The 12,566-nt window shown below is 40.2% G+C and overlaps 1 protein-coding gene across 2 annotated transcripts in view; it reads right to left on the reverse strand.

Moving 5' to 3' along the window:
* Window positions 1–685: 685 nt before the first annotated feature.
* The window catches only part of LOC125038540, a 105,279-nt gene continuing 93,398 nt past the window's right edge, over window positions 686–12,566 (reverse strand). For both annotated transcript variants that reach the window (XM_047632051.1, XM_047632050.1), the window contains 13 exons: window positions 12,209–12,326; window positions 10,130–10,278; window positions 9,553–9,715; window positions 8,211–8,314; window positions 7,701–7,792; window positions 7,182–7,350; window positions 6,725–6,867; window positions 6,305–6,477; window positions 5,330–5,484; window positions 4,237–4,469; window positions 3,697–3,937; window positions 3,055–3,134; window positions 686–1,143 (listed from right to left, as the gene is read on the reverse strand). In XM_047632051.1, the coding sequence (XP_047488007.1) occupies window positions 967–1,143; window positions 3,055–3,134; window positions 3,697–3,937; window positions 4,237–4,469; window positions 5,330–5,484; window positions 6,305–6,477; window positions 6,725–6,867; window positions 7,182–7,350; window positions 7,701–7,792; window positions 8,211–8,314; window positions 9,553–9,715; window positions 10,130–10,278; window positions 12,209–12,326 (1,997 nt within the window). In that variant the 3' untranslated portion in view covers window positions 686–966. The remainder of the gene's footprint in view (window positions 1,144–3,054; window positions 3,135–3,696; window positions 3,938–4,236; window positions 4,470–5,329; window positions 5,485–6,304; window positions 6,478–6,724; window positions 6,868–7,181; window positions 7,351–7,700; window positions 7,793–8,210; window positions 8,315–9,552; window positions 9,716–10,129; window positions 10,279–12,208; window positions 12,327–12,566) is intronic.

The following is a 12,566-nucleotide window of genomic DNA, read 5'->3' on the forward strand; positions in this document are numbered from 1 at the left end:
GTAAACTATATAGTTATGATATAACATTTAATCACGTATAGTAGACTATGCCTATTTATAAATCAATCCCTTATACACGAAAAGCTATGAATTCCTACGACAAATGAACTTCTGATACGCGAAGTTAAACTTATAACCGCGCCATGCTTTCCTCCACAAACGAAATGTGAAAAACAAAAAACACGAAAAAAGCACAAAGGCAAAAGCACAAGATAAACATATCACAGACATCAATATAAGAGACCGGATGTAAAGGACGTTTTGGTAATTAAGTTGATAATGGCTTCAAGTGCAGGCACGTGGTTTGCTTTGAGTTGCAGTGCGTTGGGTGGGGTTGCCTGCTCTCCTAGCGCACGCATGGAGTATTGTGGTGTGAGAGGCCTTTACTTATTTATTTGCTTTACATTTTAAAATTATATATATTCTCTATCAAACAATATGTTTTTTTTCCGTCTTTTGTTGTTTTATGATGTATCTGTATTTTTTTGTGTTTACTGGTTTGCTCTGGGTTGCGTTCTGTGCTCGCTTGGGTTGCTAAGAATGATGTATTTTTTTCTTCTCAAAAGTGTGTATGTGTGTTTGTTTTTGGCTTTTTAGAGCGCTGATTTTGAGCTTATATTATTTTTAACCATGGTTAGCTAATGCCGGCCCTTGTTCTCTTGTTCTTTTGTTTTATAAATCTCTCTCTCTCTCTCTCTCTCTCTCTCTCTCTCTCTCTCTCTCTCTCTCTCTCTCTCTCTCTCTCTCTCTCTCTCTCTCTCTCTCTGTAACTTTTAAATTCGCTTAAATTCCAACCAACACGCCTCCTGCCTGCCGTCACACCTTCGAATAATATTGCAATTAATAAAAATCTATACAATATCTTACAATCAGAACCACCAAAAAACACACATACAAAAACAAAACTCACAAAAACGAACACACACCAACATGCCCTCGACCCCTTGGCTAATGCATCTATAGTTCTCAATCCCTTAAAGACGTTCTAAGACTCTTGAGCGTGTTGGCGGAATCGTCCGAAGTCGTGGTATAAGGGGATCGAACACCCCTGGAGATGGTTAGGGTCGACATCCGGGACTCCTTTGGCGCCTGCTTCCTCCTGCGTCCGAACACACACATGATGGCCGTCAGGATGATGCAGACCTGAGGAATGTCGGGGGATTAGTAGGAACACAGAGAGTATTTACTATACTTAATACAGTATAGATTGTATGTATATAATATATACCATAACATGTAAATATATACATCAGATATGATTAACTATGTCGAGGGGCGGTGTGTGTGTCTATGTGTGTGTGTGTGTGTGAATAATATATATATATATATATATATATATATATATATATAAGAATACACACACATATATATGAATACATATATATATGTATGAATACATATATATGTATATGTATACATATGTTTTACACACACACACACACGCACACACACACACACACACACACACACACACACACACACACACACACACACATATATATATATATATATATATATATATAATGAATATATATATTTATATTGTAATAAATGTTGTATATTTAATAATATAATAAAATGTTTTTAAATTGTAATAAATATATATAATATACACTGCCAATATACAGATATATAGTATGTATATTCTCACAATATATATGTATATATATATATTATATCATATATACCTACAATATATATATATATATATATCATATACCCGGAATATATGTATATATATATATATGTATGTATGTATGTATGTATATGAGTGTGTGTGCGTGGTTATGCAACTCTCCCTATGTATATCCGCGTCAACATATCCAACTGTCTGTACATTTACACCCACTTATCCATCCACTAAACCTTATTTCTTTCCCTATATATTTCTCCCTGTTTATGTATATCTTTCAATCTATTCATATGTATGTCTGTATGGATAGATCTATAGATGGATTGATGGATGGAAGGATTGACAGATGAATGGATGAATGGATGGGCAGACGGATGGATGAACTGAACCGATGGATAAATGATGGATAGATGGATGGTTAATGGGTAGATGGATAGATCGATTTACCGATGGATTGAATGGTGGACGGATGGATAGATGGATGGATTAGATCTATAGATGATGGATGGATGGACGGGTGGATGGACTGAATCTATGGATAATTGGTGGGTGGATGGATGGGTGGATAGATGGATGGACGTATAGATTGAATCAATGGATGATTGAATTAATGAAAGGATAGATGGATAAATGAATGAATGAATAGATGGATTGAATCGATGGATGGATTGATGGATTGATGGGTCTATCAGTATATTTGTCTTTTTACACCTACGTTCATCTATATCTATCACTCAGTCAACCTAACAATCTGTCAGCCAATCTATCAGTCCATCTACCTATCAATTGATCAATCAATTTATCAATCTATCTATCTATCAGTCGGTCAGTTAATCAATCAATCTATCTATCTCGCCATCTATCTACTCCATCTTCCTTATTATCAATCTATCTATCTATCAGTCGGTCAGTTAATCAATCTATCCATCTATCTCGTCATCTATCTACTCCATCTTCCTAATCATCAATCTATCTATCTATCAGTCAGTCAGTCAATCAATCAGTCAGACAATCTAGCTATCAGTCAATTAATCTATCTATCTATCCATCTATCAGTCAGTCTATCAGTCAATATATCTATCAGTCAGTCAATCGATCGATCAGGCTATCTATCAGTCAATCAATCAATCAATCAATCTATCTACCTATCAGTCAATCAATCAATCTATCTATCTATCAGTCAAACACTCAATATATCTATCAGTCAATTAATATATCTATTTATCCATCTATCAGAAGGTCAATCAGTCAATCGATCGATCAGGCTATCTATCAGTCAATCTATCTATCAGTCAGTCAATCGACCGATCAGGCTACCTATCAGTCAATCAATAAATCTATCTATCTATCCATCTATCAGTTAATTAATCTATCTATCTATCCATCTCGCCGTCTATTCCCTCCCCGCGCGACCTCCTTACCTGCAGGATGGCCCCTGACACGAGGGCCGCGAGGAGGACTTCCCTCGAGGTGCACACGAGCTCGGCCAGGCGTCGGGCATCTAAAAGGGGGGGGGGGGGGGGGGGGGGAGGTCTTATTAGTTATTGTTTTTAAGGATTTTGAATTATTTGATTTATTTAATTTGGTGTGTGTTTATTTGTGCGGTTGTAATTTCGGATGTGATTCTTTTTTTTTTTATTATTATTGCTATTGTTATTATTGCTATTAATTTCGTTGTCATTGATTTCATTATTGTTATTGCTGCTGTTATTTATGTTATTATTTTGGATTTATCATCACTATTATTATTATTACCATCCACACACTTATAATCACACTCAGTCGCGTACACACTTGAATATACACATATACATAAGCACACATACACATATACATACATAAACACACAAGCAATTGGACAATCACGGTCAGACACACACACATTCATACACACCGACACATAATCACAGTCAGACACACTCACAGACCCACGCCCACACACACACACTCACCTATAACACACTCGCAAAAACAATCACACAATCACACACAAACAATCACACCCAAACACACACACACACACACTCAAATACCCGAACGCACACAAACAGCAAAACCCCGACCTGTTTCCTCCGGCAGAAGCCCCGCTCTGAGAGGCTTCACGGTCTCGCTATCAACGATAATCTCCTTCTGCAGAGGCATTTCGTGGTAGATCGTGTCGTGGTCGTCTTCGGGGTCGTCGCGGTCGTCCCCCAGCTGGATTTCACCTCCAATGAGGCTGTATTCGCCGCCCAAGGTTACAATGCCGCCTTCGGATAAAGATCGACGTCTGCGCCCGTACGAGAGGATGTTTCCGCACTGCGCCTGGGGAGGGCACGAGGAGGGGCGAGGGTCAGTTGTGATTGGTGATTGGAGGCGGGGGGGGGGGGGGGGGGGGGGGGGGGGGGGGGGGAGTGGTAAGGATTAGTTGTGACTGGTGAAGCAAGGGCTGTTATAATGCAGCACGTAATTTCTCTCTCTTTCTCTGACTGCTTAGCTATTTATTTTCCTTCCTACACCTTCATGGCTCTGTATCTTTCTATACCCTCTCTCGTCCCTATAAACCACTCACAAACCCAAAACAAAGAAAACATCAACAACCACAGCAACAACGGATCACTTACCGGCTTGCACTCCTCAAGGCAGAACTGGACGTTGACTTGGAAGCGCACAACTTGGTCCTCGGAGAACTTGAAGGCCTCGAACTTGCCCTGCAGACTCTTGGACCCCGGCAGCGGCTGGAGGGAGGGGAAGATGGCCGGGTCGTCGGGGCAGCCTCTCTCGTCCAGGAGGATGATGGAGTTCGAGTTGTCGCCGCTCTTCGCTATGAGGTTCCTCGCCAGGATGCCGTAGACGCCTGTGGGGAGAGAGGAGATGGAGCGGGGCTCATTATCAAAACAGTCTGTGCGCTCATTATCATCACTGCCATCATAGACTCATTGTCATTACTGCCACTATATACATAATATTTCCACAATCTCGCACTTATACCACCTTTAAATCGTAACTACGCTATTATTCCTTTAGGGCCACTGTAATGAGCGTCATCACACACTTGTCATCTTCTTCATTTATTCACAGCAATTCCCACGTATATTGGTCCCCTAAACAAGTCACTATCATCATAATTTTCCCAAATCCTCACGTTTCACAGTTCCCCCAAACACTCACCATCTTCGTTATTTTCCCTCAAACACTGACATTATCATTATTTCCAAAACTTCCAAGACTCAACCCCCCGGAACACTCATTATCGGCCTGAATGGAAACTCTCCTATACGACTACCATCACTATTGTCTACCTTAAGGACTCCCACTCACCATCCTCTAAGCAAACAGTCAGTCTCCCACGTATCTGAGTCCCCCACACGATCACTATCGTCAACAACATCCAACAAGACCGGACTTCGGCGCGTCATCCATCTGTCCCCGACTGTGCATAGACTGGGCTTCCTGCCGGAGTTCCTCTTTGAGCCTACACCATCGCCGGACGTAGCTGCCTCGCACACTGGCATCCAAGGGAGCCGATAGGATACAGAAAGACATGGACACAGGCGGAGAAAGACGGGCCTAGCTCGCAACCAAAACGCCATCGACTCTCTAGGGCTCACAAACAGATTCCTTGAAGTGCAATAAAAACAACAACAAAAAAAAACTATCTCTCCCTTTCATCATCTTCCCCAAGCTCCCGTACATCTCCTCCCTCCAAACACTCACTATCGTCATCGAGCTCGAGCCTGAGGAAGAGCTCCTCCCCGAGCCTGGCGCCGTTGATGTCCCTCCCGAGGCGGTCCACGATGCGCAGGCGGATGCGCGGCGAGGGGGCCGTCGCGTTCACGATCGCCGTCGCCACGCCGGCGTTGATCGAGTTGCTGGGGAAGTGAGGGAGAAGTTGATGAATATGGGGAATAAGAGGAGGGATGGATAAGCAGATAGATAGATAAAAGATCACAGTCTGACACACTCACAGACCCACGCCCACACACACTAACCATAACACACTCGCAAAAACAGACATACAATCACACCAAGACACACATACAAACACTCAAACACACACACACACAGAAATTAGTGAAGGAATGGAAGAATTTAGACGGGGCCGTCGTGGTGTTCGAGTTTCTATAGGAAGAGAGAGAGGTTAATAAATGGATGAATGGATGGATGGATAAGAGAAAAAGATCGCTGTCGTCAAAGAATGGAAGAAGAAAAGATAGATATAAAAATGAAATGAAGATCGACAGACAGACAAACCGACAGATTGACTTCTAAATGCTGGGCAAAGAGTGGCGAGGTGACCCTCTCAGGCGGGCAAAATTCTATTTACCCGTGCCCTGATCGTAATAAATATATATTAATTGCAAGGATAAATAGATAATCGACTGAGTAAATAAATGAATGAAAACTCTGGTAGAGGAGCTATTGAATGCATGAATTCATAGTTTGATTAGACGAAAATAATTTTAAACTATTAGAACTATTTGCACTAGAAATGAAGACGTATATCACACACATGCATAAGTTATATATAGTTACCCTTATCTCTATGCACATCAAAACGCGAAGTGAACACAAACACACTTACTAAAAGTAAAATCAACCAACAAAACACCCAAGCCTGCAAAGAAACAAACACAAACAAACCCAAACATACCCCTTCCCCACAAGCTCACACGTCCACACGATACTTACTCCACAATGAAGTTAAAGCTGTCAGTGACCGTCTTGTTGGAAGTCTCAAACAAACACATCAATTTGATAGCCTTGTCTCCCCTCCGCTGAATGACAGGATGATGCTGAACAACCACGACGTTACTGTAGACGCCGTCCCCCTCGTTAACCACGCCGCATTCCGGATCGTTGAACTGTTAGGATTGGCGTGAAAAAGCTTTTAGTTAAATGGAGCAAAATCTGGAATTAAGGAATGAGAGCGTTAAGTGATGTAGAGTAAATTATCGACTAAACTGATGACTGTAAAAGAAAGGAACAAATTTAAACATCATCTTAAATAGTGTGACTCTTCACAAGAAAAGAGAGAAAGACTTGAAACAAGCTCAACATACCATAGTCGAAGGCCTATCCACACACAATCAGCGCTTCCCGGTCACAAACCTTGATGGTGAGAGTGGTGTCAGTTCTGCCAACATCTCTGGACTGACAACTCGCTGGGAAATCTCTGGAGAACAGGCGTCCTTTGAAGGGTTCTGGCGTGTTCAGGTGAACAGTCATGGCGTCCACAGTGCAGCCGAGTTCCACTGTGGAGAGAGGATCAGGTGGATGAACAGCTTGCGGTGGAGGAGATTGGGTGGATTGTGGATGTTGCGATTTGAGAAGCGAGAAAGCTGAAGTTTCTATTTTTCACTGTCTAATCATCGTTATCTTTCTCTTATTCTTCCACCTTAATGTGTGTATATATGTATATAGTTGTATATATATATGTATATGTATCTATAATTATATATATATTTACTTTCCCACCTAATACTCCTCTCTCCCTCCCTCCTCCCCCCCCCTCCTGTCTCAACTAACCACGCACCCCCCCGTCCTCTCCCCTCCCCCCCCAACTCACAGTCCAGGCACGGCGCCCTCTGCAGCCACGTGGCGCCCGGCAGGTCCCCGAGCGCCGAGGGCCCCGCCGAGACGAGGTCATCCCCGGAGAGCCTGCAGACGCCGGCCCGCTCGTACCAGGCGAAGGAGCGGCAGTGGAAAGCGCTCTCCGACTCGCACGCCTGTTGGCACTGCGGCGAAGGAGAATGGGTGGGTGAGGTTCAAGGGCACAGTAGAAGGGGATGTCTGAATAGGTAGGAATTGACTAACTGCAAATGAGGTAAACAGTATTAGATGACCAGATGTGATGCTGTGGATTAGATCATGATGAGTGCTATTATTACTCTCATCTCCCTTAACACCATTACCATTATCGTCATTTCTTTTACTGTTATCATTATTTATTGCCATCCCTGACATTCTTACCATTGCGTATCATCATCGTCACTTCCTCTTCCTCGCCACCATCATTAGCATTACCATTATATTCACAATACCAACAAAAATTCCCAATAATCATAACCATTACATCAGATCTCACCTCCTCCTTCGACGCGACTGCTATCTGCTTGTCGCCGTGACCCAGGTCCTGCTCCGGAAACTCCTCGAACTCGCACTTCTGCTGCGGCGTGGCTGTCGGGGGAGAGGCGGGAATTATGACCGGGATGGGAGGGGGTCAGAGGCCTTGGTTTGTCTTCTTATTAGGAAAGTCATATATCACCCGGATGAAGGTATTCATAATTAAGGGGGTATCAAAAGGAAAAGGAAAACAGCCACAATAAGAAATTGTGGCTGTTTTCCGTGTCATTTTCGTGTACATGCTACTGTGTTTGTGTGTGAGTACAAACATACATAGAAATATCTAACCATCTATCTATCTGTCTATCTATCTATCTATCTATCTACATATCTATTCATCTATCTATCTATCTATCTATCTATCTATCTATCTGTCTATATATATATATATATATATATATATATATCTATACACGTGTGTGTGCATAACTATCCCAAAGCGTTAATAAAGCTGAAGAGAGCAGAGCCCCACCTGGCGCGCACTGGTTCTCGATGTACTGCACGTGCGGCGAAGCGGGGCGGAAGCTGAGCGGCTGAGTCCTTCGGTCCTGTCTGCTGAGGCGACACACGCCGTCCCTGAACGTGCAATGACAGGATATCGTTAGCAATGACATCTGTTGGGGATGCTGGTTAATGATATTGATTAACGAGGTGTTATTATTGATTATCATTTAAATTTTAGTTATGTTTTGTTTGTCTGTTCGCATGTAACGATCTATTTACACATCAATCCATATTCCATCATTATTATTATTAGCATTATCAAATTATTTATTGTAATCGTTATTTCCATCGTGGTTAGCATTATCATTATCGCTACGCTAGTATTAATAGAAGTAGTAATGCTATTTTCTTTGATACTGTCAATACTATTACGAAAAAATCCTCTTCCTTTATTTCTTTCGCAATCTGCTAATAAAATTGTTCACTGAAATCACCACTTAGAATCCACTACTAATTATACACTTAGCATTACACAATGATAGAAATCATTGTAATGTGTAATTATCTATCATTATTCATACCTCTTCTACTTTCCATACTATCATTTCCTGCCATGGTTTTTATTACTTATGTCATTACGATTATATAACATTCCATATGAGCATTACCTGTAATAATGTACATTATATACTTAGAGTACCTTCAACACTTCAACATTACATATTAACTCAATTTCAAAACACATTATCATTCATTAACATTATCTGTTACTGTCTTCAGCACTTAGCATGAGCATTACCTACTGTATAATTCTACACTTAACATTACATACTAACCTCATGAAACCTGCTCCATTACTTGCCATTGTGCATTGCATTACAAGGTATTGCTTTCAGCACCTTGTTTGGTATTCACTTGTCTCAGCATATTAACTTCACCTGACCATTTATACTGCTTAACCCAGCAAATCAGCTTCACTTGACCATTTATATTACTATATGCAGCATATCAATTTCACCTAACTATTTACGTTATTTAACACAATGCATTAACTTTACCTGACCATATGTATTACTTAACAAAGCATATCAACTTCACCTGACCATATATATTGCTTAACACAGAATATCAATTTCTTATGACCATTTACATGATTTAACACAGCATATTATCGTCACCTGACCATTTATATTACTCAACAGAGTATAAGAATTTCACCTGAACATTTACATTACTTAACACAGCATATTAACTTCGCCTGACCATTTACACAACTTATCACAGCACATCACAACTTCATCATCATATTATATTGCTCAACAGAGTATATGAATTTCACCTGACATTTACATTACTTAACACAGCATTACCTGGTGTGATACTCGGCACTCCGGCACTGAAGGCCCCTTTCCCTGATGCACAGTTCAGCACACTTGAGTCTGTCGGGCACGTTGTTCAGGACAATGTCGTCGTAGCCTTCGATCTCGAAGCCCACCACGCGCTCCAGCATCCAGTCTTTGCCGCAGGGGGTCGCTGCGGGAGAGGAGAAGGGGTGATGAGGATGGAGATGAGAGAGGGGTGGATGGGAGAGATGATGCAAAATAGAGGGGGGTAGATATGGTATAGGTATAGAGAGAGATGATGACTATTATTATCATTGTTCAATGAAGTATTGTGAGTAGCGTGTATATTTAGTGCCAAGATACATAGAAAACAATCTGTCGTGTGTGCCAGTCACACATATAATTATTTTTTGTCTTTCTCTCTCTCTCTCTCTCTTTCTCTCTCTCTCTCTCTCTCTTTTACCTCCCGCCCTCCTTTCTTCCCGCTCTCCTTTTCTCTCCCTTCCTCCCTCCCATTCCCTCTGTCCTACCCCACCACCTATACCCTTTTCCCTCTCCCTCTCCTTCCCCCTCCCCCCTACCCATATACCTCCACCGAGCTCACCCGTAATGCAGATTTTCTCGAAGAAATTGACCGGTTCGACGGTGGGCTGGAGCGCCGCCCCCGAGCTGTACGCGACCCTGTCCAAGCGGAAGCAGGATTCCCGGTCGTAGTTCAGCAGAAACCCGGAACAGATGCGGGACTGGCGACATCTGTTGGTGGGAGGAATCATTAGGGATTTGGAAGATTTGTTTTGGTTTATTGAATGAGAATGAGGTAGGGGGAGGGGATTATTTGGGAATGTTTATGAACGGTCATGGATTCCTCATTAGGGATTTTTTTTCCCCAGAGGTTGTTGCTGATGCCTAAATGAGTGAAGAGGATTATGTAGGGATGCATAAGAATGGTTATGGTTTTGAAATGAGGACGGGCGATTCATTAATAACGGACGGGCGTCATGAGGATGTTTATTGGGGGATTAATTTGGGATTTGTAATAATGGTAATAGTAAGATGATGAAAAGGGATTAATGAGAGATTTCTGGTAATGGTAATAAGTGGATTGTAAAGAATAAACTGGGGATTTTTGGTAATGGTAATGACAGTAATATGGTGAGTGTTCGCTCAGTATAGGATTTTTGGTACTTGTAATGGTATTAACCCACTCGCCCCATAGGACAAGAATACATGCCATGCCTATTGCAATTCATGTTTATTTATTGTATTTACACATAGATGGCTCTTCAAGTGCTAAGTCACTAAGGAGTCAATTATTAGTCCTACCTATCTCACCTGTTTACTCTTTTCCTCGATTTTAATGACAATTCAATAATCATAACTTCAATAACAATAATAACGGTATTGATGTCAAGTGTTTTAAAAATTCAAACACATTTTCCCGCCAATTCAAGGAATAGGGAAATCAGAAGCCATCTGTATGTAACAATATAAAAACAGAAAAACATTAGGCAAAACATAAATCCTGGGCGGTTGGGTTAAGGTGACGACAAGGAAATAATTGGAATTATTGATTTAATGTTTAAGGTAATATGAGGTTGATGAAGGTTTAATTAGTATTTTCTTGATGATGTATTAAGCTGCTGATTAGGGACTATCATAGAATCTGTGATAATGATAATGACAATAAGACGATAATAAGGGACTAATTAGGTATATGTCATAATGGTAATGATAATAACATCACAAGAGTTTGATAGGGAATTAATTGCGATGCTAATGTTAATAAGGAAAATAAGGATTCATTTTTAATGGTAATGTTGATATGATAGATAATGGGTGCCAACAAACACTAAGAAACAAAGAATTAGTGAAAGTTTCGTGGTAACAAAAAGCTTAACAATGCCTTGTCAGGAAGAGACAAGGCATTGATAAAAGATATTAAATTAAGGCAACAAGATAATACCATTTGACTGACAGATGATTAATAAATGAAAAAATATAATGGTTGTTACGAAAAGAGGAACAATAATAATACTAATAATGATTAAAATACCAATGACAACGATACTTGAGTAAAATGCAGAATAACAAAGCGATAAGACCAATATGAATTTTAAAGAAAAACATGAAAACTAAGTCACAAATGATTATGATGATGATAATCACAATAATGATAATGATAATAACAATATTAATGATAATGATGCTGCTGATGATGATAACTATAATGATAATGATAATAACATTAATGATAATGATAATGACTATAATGATAATGCTGCTACTGAGGATGATAACAACATATGAATGATAATGATAAATATAGAGAGTGTGATAGTAATGGTAAAAAATGCCAATGGTCAGAATGAATTTCAAAGAGATTGATGTAAAGATGATGAATAAGATAAATATGTAAATAAACAATCTAACTAATGAAAATCAATTTAGTCAAGTATATAATGCATATTGATTGATAATAATAATAATATTAAAAAGCAGAGAGTACAATTATGAAGAAATATCAAGTACAATATTTAAACAACACGTATATCAATATCCAACCAACAGAAGACAATTAATAATAATAAAGAACAAAAACAAATGAATGAAGAAAAAGAGAGAGAGAAAAAAATGGAAAGAAACCATAATGAGGAAGAAAAGAAAATTAGAAATTAAATCCCACCTGGATATACAGTCGCTGGTGACAGTGTTGCCAGCGTTCGAGAAGAGAGGAACCCCTGAGATGCCTCTGACCGTCGTTCTGGTAACCTTTTCGAAGGTCTCTGTCCCGCTGCACTGACCTGGCGAGAGGAAAGTGTTCCTTGCTGGCATCAAAGGGTAATGGGGTTAATTATGTGTGTGGGTATGTGTGTGTGTGTGTGTGTGTGTGTGTGTGTGTGTGTGTGTGTGTTTATAAGTGTATACACAGGCATGCGCATATACGTACACATATACACATAGACACAATAACACACGCACACTAAATGCCAGTAATAATAATAATAATTATAATAATAATAATAATATCAATAATAATAATA

The sequence above is a fragment of the Penaeus chinensis genome, chromosome 25 (genome assembly GCF_019202785.1).
Source record: "Penaeus chinensis breed Huanghai No. 1 chromosome 25, ASM1920278v2, whole genome shotgun sequence".
Taxonomy (NCBI): domain Eukaryota; kingdom Metazoa; phylum Arthropoda; class Malacostraca; order Decapoda; family Penaeidae; genus Penaeus; species Penaeus chinensis.